The sequence below is a fragment of the Phoenix dactylifera genome, chromosome 13 (assembly GCF_009389715.1).
Source record: "Phoenix dactylifera cultivar Barhee BC4 chromosome 13, palm_55x_up_171113_PBpolish2nd_filt_p, whole genome shotgun sequence".
Classification (NCBI taxonomy): Eukaryota; Viridiplantae; Streptophyta; class Magnoliopsida; order Arecales; family Arecaceae; genus Phoenix; species Phoenix dactylifera.
The window spans coordinates 9,084,079-9,098,741 of NC_052404.1; the positions used below are offsets into that span (position 1 = coordinate 9,084,079).

General features: G+C 40.9%; 1 protein-coding gene and 1 pseudogene across 1 annotated transcript; one reads left to right on the forward strand and one right to left on the reverse strand.

Annotated features, from left to right (window-relative positions):
- The first annotated feature begins 7,523 nt into the window (after positions 1 to 7,523).
- Positions 7,524 to 9,147, forward strand: LOC103696557 (LOB domain-containing protein 15-like). Its single transcript, XM_008778229.4, has 3 exons — positions 7,524 to 7,786; positions 8,099 to 8,348; positions 8,431 to 9,147. Exons 1-3 carry the CDS (start codon positions 7,773 to 7,775, stop codon positions 8,821 to 8,823), a joined length of 657 nt encoding a protein of 218 aa, XP_008776451.1. The 5' UTR covers positions 7,524 to 7,772; the 3' UTR covers positions 8,824 to 9,147.
- Positions 9,148 to 12,272: 3,125 nt separating this feature from the next.
- Positions 12,273 to 14,436, reverse strand: LOC120112945 (annotated as a pseudogene).
- Positions 14,437 to 14,663: the final 227 nt, after the last annotated feature.

The window sequence follows — 14,663 nt, forward strand, 5'->3', positions numbered from 1 at the left end:
ATATGATCTCATCTGAAGAAATTAAAAAGATGTATGTTTCAATATATTTCCATTAATTTGTGACAAGAAATAAAAAGCATTATATCCATACCAGGACAGAACAAGAATCACAAGAATCCATACTAAAAAAGAAAAAGAAAAAGAAAAACCTGTAACGCCTCCAATATGAGAAATTTTGTCTGCGTGTGGGAGGATCCCAACAGCTAACTTAATTGCAAAGATTGCGACACGGGCTGATCATGCTGCAAACTGACATTCAAAGAAAGATGAGCTTACTTGAGCAGGATCTGTTTTATAGGCTCATAACACCGTATTGTCCAGTGCTAAGGAGACAAGCAGACAGGTCTGGTGGATGGTGCAAGAACTCAGGACCAGAGAATAATTAATGGCTGAAATCGTGTCACTGGAAAAAAAATGCTCTACAGGATCAGTTTCAGTTGGTTTTGACCTGCTGTTGCTGTCCCAATATTAATTGTTCTGAAGACATGCCAAGAAAAGCTTCAGAAAAATGAAGATACAAGCAAAGAAACAAAACCATGTCAATCACAGAATCTTCAATGGGTCGTTGGCATTCTTGATGCACCTGGTTACATAGATTGTTCAGTCTGTTGCAAGTCCCAACGTCATTGCTCCTAGCAATCCAAAAGGAACACCGAAAGCCAAACTAAGACACTTGATTGGATGGAACGAGCAGATAAGAAGATCATGCCACACCCAAAGATGACTCCCGACAGCCCAATCTCACTGCAAAAGTGGAAGGTTTAGGTTTTCAGAAAGACAGACAGAGAGAGGCAGTAAGGCAGGCGGGCATGCATGCATGAATACATATATAGTACGTACGTACGTAACATATGTATTTAAGCACTCTGAGCCATGATATAAAGTCAGCACATAAATAAGGGAAAACAGCAAAGACTTGACAGAAACAATTATGTAACCCAACGACCAAAGGAACAATTCTCAGATTAATCACACATTTTAGAACATATATACACAACTGTCTACGAACATTTTCAAATTGTTAAAAATGCTGAAATTAGATTGACTGATAGGCTACTGACTGTGTAACAATCCAGAACCTCACCCAAAATGGCTAGCCGGAAGGTATTATTTGGATTTCTTGATCCTGTATAAGTACCCAAGATCTATCCAGCGAATAACCAATGTGGGACTAAACACACGCTAGCACGGATCCTCACATACTTCCCCCGTTCAAGCCCTGATGTCCTCGTCAGGCTAAGAGTTGAAATTCATTCAAATCTAATCACAAACACCACGATCGGCCCGTGGTCAGCCCCAATAGATCCGTGCTGCAGTGTCCCCTAGTCTACATAGGTTATGGGCCAGGTCCGCTCTGATACCATTTGTAACAATCCAGAACCTCACCCAAAATGGCTAGCCGGAAGGTATTATTTGGGTTCCTTGATCCTGTATAAGTACCCAAGATCTACCCAGCGAATAACCGATGTGGGACTAAACACACGCCCGCACGGATCCTCACAGACCGGCATAATATAGAACTAAGAGGAACGTATAGAACGTTTTGTGAAAACCATGTTCAATTTTTAATCCCTGGAGGTAAGAAGTTAGAAGAGTATAGCACAAACTAGGAAGTGCGGAATATGACCTGGACTGTGTTAGCAGGGGGAGTTTCAAGTCGATGCAGTTCTTCTGAGACAAGCCCAAGCTGGTTGGACACCTTGTTGATATGATGAAGCAATGGATTGCTTCTCAGAAAGAGTTGTTCTTCAGTATTCTTTATGATTCGGAGTAGAGGATAAATGCAAATAATAGCAGATAAAGACAGTCTTGAGGCCTAACTAGTTTCCACGTCCTGTTGCAATCGGTGGCTATGTTTTACTTGAAGCTCCTATAGGAATGAGGGCAACCGTTGATTTTACAGTGATGAGATACATTTGTTCCATGACCTTCTTGAAGCCCTTCCATTTTGTTAGTCGAAAACCTACATTAGATGGTCATGCCTCTGTTAAAAACTTTATGTTATATGCACATACATTTCCAAGCACATTGGTGCTCGGCAGGGAACGAAGGATGTTATCACCTGGAATCAGGGAAGAAAGAAAAGATGGCAGCTCAGGAATATTTAATTTTGTTACTTGTCCAATTCTATTAATAGAATTTGATTCAATTATCCTCGTATTACCTATAAAAACTATATAGATGGTAGAATAGAGTTTCAAGTCACATAAGATTAGTTTAAGATCTTCCAGATCAACAATTTATAGTTTCTTACTGCATTACTATCAGTATACTAGGTACATCATAACTAAGTTACCACAAGACCATCCATTTTCAAGATTGTAGCACTCATCATCATCATAAATGAGATAGGAGGGTTGAATTTTGGTTAAACGTCCCAGTTTGAGTAGAGATGTTCTTTGTAAATTCTATATTAACTCTAATATATGTCAACAAATCCTAGGGATTTGTTTTAAGTTTTAACACGCTTCTTGAACGCCTTCAGGTAAAAATAAATGGGATGACATTTTTCAGAGTGAAATTATGAAACAAAGTTTTTATTTTTTTCCTTTTCATTCATTTTATGTCAATATAAAAGGCAACGAGAACTATGATTAGCCCTTCATTTAAAAGTATACATAGGATGACATTTTTATAGAGTGAAATTATGAAATATCTTTTTCTTCATTTTAGGCCCCCGATTTCCTTCTTGCATGCTATTGAGTGGGGAACGGCCATTGGAGCTCGGGAACTCGGAGTCGGCGATGGACCAAGGAATGGAATAAAGAGTGCTGGGGATTCTAAATTATGTAGGAGATAAAGAAACTTGGACGTAATATTTAGTCTCCTCAAGGACTTAAGATGAAATAAATCCTTTTTAGTGGTTTTGAACTAGTTCCTGCAAATTCGATAGCCGGGAGCTGTTCGCGATTAAGACTCCTGAATAATACTTATAAGCCCCATTAATAAAAATTGTTTTATGTTGAGTTTTGTATAACCTGGTGTTCCGATCGGCAGAGCTATTTTGACTAATAATGTCATTGTTACTGACTTGCACGTAACCTGTTGCAAGTATTATAGCCTACCCCTAATAAAATACAAAATTTTACTTCATGTTTAAAAAGAATATATATACTTTTTTTAGAATATTGTATATTATTATATAAATATCATCTATTGGTATATAAGTAAACATGATATCATATAAATATTGTTTAGTACAATTTAGGTTGTCTAGAAGAAAAAAAAATAATCTTAATATATAGAGTTAGATTATATTGATAATAATTTGGAGTCGACCATCTTAGTTTCCTTCATGGTCCTTTAACCTTATTGAAGAGCAAAACAAATATAAGAACACATAACAGAGATCATCCCTTTGACAAATTTACTTTAATATTGTAATTGATTGTTTAGCGAAAGATCAACGTGGAAATAATACGAGAAAAGTAATTTTCAATTTTTCACATAATATTGACAAAAAAGAATGAAACACATAAATGAGCCATGGAATCAAAGAATGTGCAATTCAATTTAGAAATTAGATAAATAATATGCACTAGACGAAAATAGAAATTTGAAAACAAGGGGAGAGCCTCGGAGGGAAAAAGAAAAGGCTGATAGCAAAACCTACACATATCAATTGTTAACGAGATAGTGAACATTCATCATATACTCCTTCAAATTAGGTATGCTGAATTTTTCATCAAATGTTGAGACTGTAACCATCCATCCGATACTTTTTCAAGCAAATAAGTGAGATAATGTCACATGCATTACTCACCATTGCATAAGTAAATCAAATAAAATTATGATGATAAGCATGCTACTGGCTTATGATATCATAATCTCCAAATACCAGGTCATTTTGATGAAATGGCAGAGTTTTGAATTTATTGCAAGCTAGTGTCCAGAATGTGATTAAATATGTGATGCTTTCGTTAAGCTTATGATCACGAATAACACAGAATATCGTGGCATCTCTATTCAAATTTGAGTAGCATTTAGAATGTGGAAATATGTGACTAGTTTAAAAGAAGCAAGCATTTGATGCATGGTTTTAATTTTATTTGAAAAGAGAATGAAAGAAAAAGAAGGGACGTGAAGGATAGATGATATCATTTTGCGAATACAAAATGAATGCAAGCGTCGTGACATATTTTTTTTAAAAGAAAAAATTGATGTCAGTAGTCATGGAGATGAACAATAAACACTGGCCGCTAGTGACCTAAGTGGGCGAGCTCTTTTAAAAGAAAAAAGTGAGAGACGGATTGAAAAATCCAATCAAGGGACAAGTTTGAAGTTTTGACTACCCAACCAAAGCCCTACTATGTATGAAACTTAAATTAAGTCTTAATCCCTCACCTGATCATGATATATACACTTTTCTCTTCTTGGAGTCTTTTCAGGAGAGTAGGTGGAGTCTACATTCATTGTTCTTGACCATTTCTCCTAGACAAATGTTAGGTGTGTGAGGTTAGAAAACAGCCCATGGGCTTCGTGGGTTGAAGGCTAGGGCTTTGAATCCCATGAGGGATTGCATGGTGCCGGGTTTAGGGTTTTTCTAATGGGGGCCGCTTCTAGGGTTCTACGTGGAGCTTGTCTCAAGAGTATCATTTGGGTTGGGGAAGCACGCTGAGATTTAAGAGCTTAAATTGGGTCTGAATGCAACAGAGCAATTTCGTAGACATAAAATACTGCTCAAACAAGAATAGTTGTGCCATTTTCTTACAAGATACATATAAATAGTTTTTTTCATTTTTTTTAAACAAAACAAACCATCACCTAGCTAACTTAGGCTCATCTTGCTCCTTTTTTTTTTTGCTTAAAACGGAAGTATAGCCAAGAAAATCAAAAAGCAAAAGATCACGGAGGGCCCTAGGCAACTCCGCCTCTCCCACCCATAGGCTCATCTTGCTTTTATATCCCTTTCTTTTTATTTCTCATCAACCTAGCAAGAAGATGGAATCAAAATATAAAATATAGATTTGATTCCCACGGATGTTTTAATTCTAGATTGGTTTAATAAATCAGATTTACCAATATATATATATATATATATATATATATATATATATAATAAATCTGATTTACCAATCTGATTTAATAAATCTTGTTAGACCAACTTCAAGCCTATAAACTTGCCTGCTCCTGTGGTGGCTGATGTAGCTGTTCTTCTCCACCCTACGAGGGTCTTGATACCAAGTCTCTGTTTCAGCACCTTAGCACCACTCTAGCGGAAACACACAGTAAGACAGGCTTGGCGTGTTCACATATATAAGTTCATGGTACAAGATTGTAGGATTAAGAAACTGGATTTTAGATCTTCTTAGAGTTTTATACGAAAGAGAAAAGTAAAATTATATAGTTTGCGTAATTTATTTATAGTAATTATAATCCGTGATCTATGTTGCTAATTAAAGGCTAAATGCCTGTCTCCTCGGGGAAAGCAAAGAACAAATCCCGGTTGGACTGACGAAAAGCTAAAATATGTGGGATATGCATTGGAGATCAACTCTAAGCGGAAGAAATGCTGTTAGATATATGGAGCATGTATTCATTTTTGATAATAACACTTCAGAGCTTAGTTTCTAGGTGTCAATTAGATTGCTATCAAAGACAGTACACTTAAAAATAGACAACTCAACAATCTAAGAAGTGTAACCATCAACTTGGTCCTCATGATGCCCATGTAAATGCGTGTCTTTATAATGCATTACTTTTACTTCAAGATAGTGACTATGTTTACGAGGTATCAGATAATATTAATATTCCATATATAGATCAAAACTATATTTTGTCATTCACATTTCTTGCTCAAGCAATTGGTTTGATTCATTTCTCCAAGAGCAAAGGAAAAAAGCGTCAAGTTTTATGAGCATTCAGCTAGTCATTTACCTTTAGTCAAGCTTAAATTGGCATTTTCTTATGCAGCTTCTCTAAGGGGATAAATGAAGAAGAAAAGCAATACAAACTCCATTTTTATTTTATTTTTTTTTGGTAAAAACGATATTTCATATAACTCTAACATGAGTACATCCTGTCAAGTCAAAGAAAAGTAAAAGATACAAAAAGAGGGTAGAATTGTCAATGTCGTCTAGATGAGCTCTCCGGAGTGCCGGCTTACAAAAGAAGCGACCCAGTCCACTGGTCTATTTGCCTGCTGAAATACATGTGCTGCCTGAAAGGAGGTAAACTTTCAGGCCAATCTGTAGATCTCACAAAACAGTGGATGGTCAACCTCATACCTGTCCACTCCCCGCATCCAGTCAAACCTGGGGTACGCCGACCTCCGGCTGTAATTAGCATGCCAAGATAGTCTCTGATAACAAATTCCACTCCTTCCACGGTTCCATTCACCGACATACCACCATCGAAATTTACTTTGAGATAACTAGGGGGTGGGGGTACCCAAGAAAGAAAGGCAAACCTGGGCACTGTGAAAGCAGTACGGGCACCCCAGATGTCTTTAGTCATCCCACAGGAAGTCAGTATGGTCACGATGGAAGCCTCTGCAACATGGATCAAAGCTCTCTCTCCGCCACTATCCTCGCTGGCATCCTCCTGTCCTCAAACATGCAGGCATTTCTATCCAACCAGATGCGGTAGGCCAGGTATGCTCTCATAATTCCCTTCTCTACAGAGCTAGGACTCCGCATAGAGCCCCTCGATGTAATAGATCCTCTGCCGAGTCACACCTCGGCGGGAGCAGGGTAGGTGAACACCTCCTTCAAAATTTACTCTGATAGACATATATTTTGTAAATTAAACAGCATTGAAAAAGAAAGATGATTTTGTTGTGCAATGGTTTCTGCTTTTCTTAGCATGCTGAGCAACATTATAAACTGCATTCACTCTGATGTATTTAATATTCTTTAAAATGGTTTGCCCTTCACATAAAACATCTCAGTTTGAATGATGCCCAGCATGAATTGATGTCCCAATTGTCATCTTTATTTGGACATGTCATAAGCTACAACGATGGCAGTCCCCGAATATGACAGCCATCCGACTATGATGAAACAACCACTCAAAAATCTCAATTGCTGTCATATCCTTTTGAACATGTGAATTTTGTTTCAAGCTGTGTATTCCTTGCATCATTAAGATGTCAATGTTCCTTTCCTTGATATTGATATCAAACCACCGCCACATCTACATTAGCTAATACCATTAACCAGAAACATCTGATCTTTAAGCATTGATTAACGTTGTTCAATTTGTTTTCTAAGTGCATTTATGCGAATTTCTCTATCAATATATATATAGTCTGGTGACTAGCAAGGTTGGGTGGGTTTTAAGTTAGCTAAATGAAAAGACCCCAGCAGGAAGCAAAAGATATTTTAAGACTCCCTATTGAGGATTCTTGACAAGCCAAACCCTTGCTTTGATCTCACAGAAGTCAACATCTGGAGGGATTCCATGCGAGCAAGCGGTGCCAGAGCTGGCATTCTCTGCAACAGAAGGCTACTCCAACAACCCCCCACCCCCCCTCTCTCTAACCATCAAATACTTCCTCTCTCCCTTCTCTCCAATCTTCATCAACTGCAGGGGATCCATTACTGAACAGTAACACAAAATATATCCCACTAAGTTTCGTTCATTTTTCTCTTTATCTTTCCCTTTTTGTTCTTTCTTCTAAGCTTCTTTTCTGGTTATCTGTGATATAAGCTTACGCCCACTTTCCCCTAAATACCTTGCCTTTCAAGCACTCCCTTCTTTCTTCATATTCCATCTCTCTCTTATCTCCCTCTCTCTCGATCTTCCTCCCCATTCTCAAAGAGCATGCCTGAATGTCCCCAGCAAGGTAAGGAACAGAAGAAAAGAATCTTCTCGTCAGAAATACAAAGAATCCAAACCCAAAGTCTATGATCCTCTTTACCTTTTTTTTTTTCTTTCCTTATTTGATCCTGGAAGCCATGAAGACTTGACCTTCTTCAATCTTTTTGCTCATGGGTAATCTCGAACTGACACCACAGACCCCATCACTAGATTACTTACATCTGGGAAGGAATTTTGTTTATGGGTGGTCAAAAAATACACCAAAACCCTAATCCTAGGTTGCTCTTCCCTTGACATCCCTCTAACTTTTGTTTTCCCTTTCTTGATTGCATCACAGGGAGAGGCTTGATGAAGTAGGGAAGAAGATCAAGAGGGAACCCGATGTTCCCGATCGCAAGGCACGCGGTCACCTGCCAGGTCCGGTGGGAACCTCAAACGCCATCACTCCATGCGCCGCTTGCAAGCTCTTGAGACGGCGATGTGCCCACGAATGCCCTTTCTCTCCTTATTTTCCCCCTCACGACCCCCAAAAGTTTGCTTCAGTTCACAAAGTCTTTGGTGCAAGCAACGTGTCAAAGATGCTAATGGTAAAAAGCTCCTACTCTTTCCTCACATCCATCATCTCCATTAAATTCCTTGGTAATTTACTTTGCTGATTCTTATAATTAGGAGGTTCCGGAGAGCCGGAGGGCCGACGCGGCCAACAGTCTTGTTTATGAAGCGAATGTGAGGCTGAGGGACCCCGTCTATGGGTGCATGGGGGCAATCTCGGAGTTACAGCAACAGGTCCAGGCCTTGGAGGCGGAGCTCGCAGCGGTCAGAGCTGAGATATTGAATTACAAGTACAGGTCTGCGAGTGCTACCGTCCTTCCTACATCTCATGCTGCTGCTCTTCTAGCCTCCTCTGGGGAGGTCTCGGTCGCCGCACCGCCACCCATCACAACTCCTACGGCCCCTCCTGCAGCACCAGCCGCCGCATCTTCCTCTTCTATGTACACCGCTGCGTCGAGCTCCACGGACTACAGTTCCATCGCCAGTGAAAATGTTCCATACTTCAGCTAAAGATTTCGATTTTATTTAGTCATGAACCATCTGAAATAAAGGAAGAACTTGTTGGAGGAGTACCTTAATTTTTCTCCTGGATTTCAGACTTAGTTGATCGTTAGAAGCTCATACTTACTTAGAACGTGTTGTTGAATTATGCCTTTGATTGTCTCTGATGCCTTAGCTTTCTTCCAATATTTCTTTTCTTTTTATTTTTTCCCCTACAACGAGTTCTTCCAATATTTCATGGTTCATGATCAAAATTTTAGAGTTCATTTGTCTTACTATGCATCCGAGCTTTCCTTCTTCTCTTATTGGAAAACTAATAGTTAAGTTGTTCCGATTGCATCCGAATGTTCCCTAAATTAGTCAAGTAAAATTCTAGTTTTTTTTTTTTTTGTACGAAGAATAGGAGGTGGGGCCAGTGGGCCGGTGTACTCCTTGATCTAGTCGACTGAACTGAACTGGGTCTAGGGTTTCCTGCCATGTTTGCCTGTGCCCCTACAATCTCAGGTTCTCAGCATTAAAGGAGAGGAGACATAAGGTACGACTGATTTGATTCTCCCCATGCAGTCGGGAAGCTCCTGAGACTTGCAAGGGTTCGTCCGCTTCCTCGGAAATCGCAATACTAATCCCTTCGGAAATGGTACCGGCAGCGCTGGACTCTAGAAAACCAACCTACCACCGTCACACACTACGATGTTGGAGGCCGTCTTCCTTATTTTGTTTTCATATTACACAACTAGTTTTGCTTTATAGCAATGTATATCTTTGTTCTTGTTTTGTGGGACCAAAGAAATTAGTCGAGTTAAAATGATGTGGTGCAAGTCTTGTTGGAATCAAAGTTGTTGATGCATTTCGTGACATGGCGAACTGAAGTATTTCTAGGATAGCACGACAATTGAAGGAGCTTTTTTTTTCCTTCCTTTACTCAGAGCCACCCAATGCTGCATAGTACATGGTTTCACACCTAAATAAAAGTGATTCTCTCGCCAAACAAAGGTGGAAGGCCAGAAAAAAGACGGAGTGGTGGTTGGCAAATACAGTAGACTATATGTTATTATGCATCCCCATAGTATTCTCAAAAGAAAGAAAGGAAGGAAGAAAGCATGCATTTTATTGGTTGGTCCAAGAACTTGCCAGATTGGTTTCGTTAGCGTGTGGAGTTTCACTAGAGGGGTAGCGAATGGTGAAGGAGAGGATCTCAGAAGCATTACAAAATAATTTCGAGGAACTGTATGACTTTGCTCTCATCCATTTTCATTTATATGTCGTTCAATTATACATGAGAAGTAGCTCCCATGAATGTGACAGGATTAGGTCTTCCATCGTGGTTGCTTGAAATGGTCCCATCTTAGCTTGTGCTTGCTGAACTCCAAGGACAAGATAGTATAAAAAAACGGATGGCCTGCCCATAAAAAACTTTCTAATCGTATTCCATATTCCTCTTCTCCAATAGCTCAATGCCCCTTCACTTGCATGACTTGCATGAGAAGATCAGATCCCTTCAACTCATAAGATTAAGTCTTATGCTAGCTTTGCATAAGACTGAGCCTTTGGTGGAAAACAGAGGACTTACCTTGCTTCTTCTCAATTCTTTAAACTTCTCCATCTTACAGAAGACGGGGGCGTGACGGAGGCAAAATGCAAACAGGCCCAGGTCAAACTCTAATTCCTGAGTCGTAGTGTTGGATTGGTTTGAGACGGGCAAGTCTATTGGAATCCAAGATCTTGTAAACTCTTTTTTGAGGGTTGTTCCTATTATAATATGTGGGATGTATTGTAATACCTACAACTACTCAACTAGAGCTGATGATGGGCTGGGCCTCGAGCCTACACTCTATTCATTAATCAGATTTCCAGCTAGGCTTATGTAAAATTTGATATTTTCTATGCCACAGTCCAACCCATGTTCAGCTATGCCTACAACTAATTTGAACATTTGATTTAAATATTAAGGATCTGTTTTGATGATTAGGTTGAAAATCCAATTGTATTCATGGACTGGGCCAATACAACCAGCAAAGTTATAGGATTACAGCAGACCAATACTCCAAAGCTATTTCTGGGTACCTTTGAAAATAAATCTAGCTCATTCTATAATTCTATGATTTTACTGGTTATACTGGCTCAATCTACGAATCCAATAATATTTTTAGCCTAATCATCCAAATGTGCCCTAATATGTAAAAGAAACCACCATAAAACAATGGAGTAATATCATAAAAATTAGAAATTTCTAAAGGCTACTACGTTAGGTGCCAAGAGTGTTACATGAACCAGGCCAATTCTATCATTACTCCAAAACGTCCCCGAACCATCTCATGCACAGCCCTGAAGTTGAGTCCCTTTTTGGAAGGGCCTGGCCATGCATCCAATTTAGACTCCAACTCTTCTTTCAATATGGCATCTCTATAACAAATAAACCTTATTCCGGTGGCATCAGTATAAAAATAGCACATCAATTTAAGCTGCTAGCTCTGCTCAATTTGTCACACGATATATTTCAGCTGCTTTTTGTGCTTTCTGCTTGGTATAACATTGAGATAGTGAAACCTCCATGACTCTCTTTAGACAACGTAGTGGTGCTGGCGGGTGATAGATGGTCATTAGAGGGGACGATGTAGAAGATAGCCTTCAATAGTTCTTTTCATTTTTTTAGCAAATCATAGTTTTGTTCTCCTTTTCCCTATTCTAGTGACTTTGATCAACCTTTAATCGAGAACTAAACTGATTATCTTGTCACAAGGTGATTGGCTCCAGATTGGGCCAATTCCTAATTAATTCTGTACTGTTTTTTTAACGAGGTTTCAACCGCATATTAATTGAATATCTCCTAATTTTATAATGTGAGTTTTAAGAGTTTTCAGATTGGGCATACTCTAAATTTTGTATATACTTTGCTCAAGCTTCGCTTACTAACGTCATATTTTTTTTTCTTTTTCTTTTAGCTCTGTTTTCTCTTTTCTTTTTTTTCATGTGTGTGGCTGAGTGTGATACGTAGTGATTTTTAGCTTTTGGTCCGATTCTACTAAGACTGGCTGAAAGAAAACCAGAGGCCGTGCATTGTTCGAAGCATGCTCCAGTGGCTAATCCTGCCAACTTGCCAAAAATAGCCGCTACAAACACTACAAAAGAAAAGATATCTCCCGGCGGTTTTTTTGGTCTATACCGACGCTTTTAAGCGTCGGCGAATTTCCATCCCATGCACCCAAAAGCGTGGGTCAGACGTCGGGCAGGTGGGCGTGGGTCCGGTTTTTGCCGACGCTAAAGGAAAGCGTCGGCAAAAACAGAACTTTCCCAACGCTAATAAAAGCGTCGCTAAAAGATTCAACGCCGACGCTTATAAGCGTCGGCATTAGCCACCTGTTTTTTAAAAAAAAAATTAAAAAAGAAAGAGGAGAACGGGCATGGCGCTCGCTGGCCTGGAAGGAGAGCTGATGGTTCATGGCATGGAAGAAGAAATTTTACAAAGATTCCTTGAAAGAGGAGCCAATACAAATTGAATCTATCAAAGATCTAAAGGAACCGGGGCAAAGATGAACCATAAAGGAACCATAAAGCAAAGATCTAAAGGAACCATAAAGCAAAGATGAACCTGGAAGGAGGAGGATGATCTCAATGTCGTCGATCATCGAGATCCTCTTGACTGATAAGAGCTCCATCCGACCTCTGGCCTCCGGCAAGGAGGAGTCCACCCTGGAGTCCTGCACCAAGTGCCCCTGTTTCGAAGCCCAGGTGAGGACCGCAGGGACCCCTGCCTGTGCGAGATCCTCACTCTCCGGCACGTTGAGGGAGATGTAACACGAGAATCAACGCCTCGGTCTGGAGCTGCTCCCCAAAATACACCAGCTGGACGAGGTGCTTGGCCCCTCCGGCTTCAATGATGGCGGCTGCTCCCTCGACACGATGGCTTCCCTCTCGTCCAGCAGCCGCACCAGAGGCCCGATGATCCGCGTCTCCGTCGCCCGGAAGGTCTTCGACAGTCAGCCGAGAGCAGTGATGCTGGAAATCAGAAGATCGTCGAAGACGCCCTTGTCGGCGATCCGGAGGAGCTGGTCGACGACCGCCTTGGCGGCAGGCGAGGTGGGCTTGAAGGCGGAGTGGCGGAGGTCAGGGTTGTGCTCGGCGACGCAGTCGATCTCCATGATGGACATGGCAGAGTAGTAGCGCACGTCGCCGGAGCCCTTCTCGAGGAGGACAGCGAAGCAGAGGAGGGCGCGGGACTCGGTGATGCTCTTGCAAATGGAAGGGTTGTTCTTGGCCAACTGCCACAGCGCCATGGCCGCCATGGCCTTCATCTCGGCCTTGGTGGCCGGGTCCTCCACCTCCCTCCCAGAGAAGACGAGGAATGGGCGAGAGAGATGAGGGCGGTGGCCGGGAAAACGGAAACCCGAAGAGAGGAGGGAGGAGGGATGAGAGAGATGAGGCACGAGGGTAGAGAGAGAGAGACTGGTGTGTGAGGGAAGCTTCCGATGGGGGTGGTTAGAAGAGGGTTGGGTTTGGCTTCCGACGACGCTTTTTAGCGTCGTCTTAGGCCCGAGACTACGCCGATGCTTATTAGCGTCGTCTTTTTCCGACGCTTTTTACAAGCGTCGGCAAATTTTGACGCTAGAACGAAACTTGCCGACGCTTGTAAAAAGCGTCGGCAAAAAAGCGTCGGCAAAACCGACTTTTTCTGTAGTGAAATTCAACTTTTGTAAAGCAAAATCGTATACCACTATGGATAGCTACCACATTATTAATCTTGAAGACGAACAACTCTCACTAGTCTCAGGAGATGGAGGATATAGGAGGCACTAGCTTTCTACCATTTGCTCAGGCGATCAAGACATGGACAACGCCAACACTTCGCTGTTCGCTCTGAAGAGGACAACTGCTAGAGCTCTATCCACTCGGAGAGGGGGTGGAGTGCGCGCTTCCTCTTTCTTTTCCTTTCTAATGCTGAGGTGGCCAGGCATTCAATGTGGCAAAAAATAATTGGTCTTATATACTATTGAGCTAGTATACGGGCCCTAGGGTATAATTTCTATTTGAACCAACCAGAAGGGCATGCATTGAGAAAAGACAGTTTTCTTGTCCAAGAAGGAAACAGAAAATATATGAAGCGAAGAAAAATAAAATAAAAAGCAGTTGGAAGTAGGTATATAGTGATTTCAGCAGCTACTGCCTAGTTGACACATTCATATTTCATTCCTTAAATTGGAGTCATATTTATTTGATCCATCATGTTTGAGGTTTACATTTCTGTAGCAACTCAATATATTAGGCTTTTGTCGCTACCAATATGCAGGTTACAGCATGTTTCTAGGCAAGTTCTTCTCAAAAGGAAGAATGAAAATGTTTCTAGGCAAATTCTAGCAGACACATGATGCTACCCGCTTGCATTGAAATTTGGAACAGGTCAGTTTGGCATGATTAACTAAATAAATGCCTCACGTGAGTAGTTTAGTGTATGTTGCGCGTTCTAAATACCGTTTCTGATGCAATTAGAAGTCTCGGACAATATGCATTATTTATCTAGCTTACGGACCCGTAGCAGGTTTATGAAAACAGAGAGGTTTCATGAATAGTCAAGAGGAAGGTGGTGCCGCCGGAGGTCAGATGGGCTATTGATAATGGCCACTCCATCGATATACTCGGGGAATGTTGGGTGACCGCGCAGCCGATCAGTCGCCTGCGATCTAAATACCGTTTCTGTCTTTCTTATGCAATTAGGAGAAGTCGCGGACAATATGCATTATTTATCTAGCTTACGGACCTGTAGCAGGTTCATGAAAACAGAGAGGTTTCTCGAATAGTAGAGAGGAAGGAACCTGCAGACTTGTCGAGATAGGTTCGAAACCACGTAAATCTAG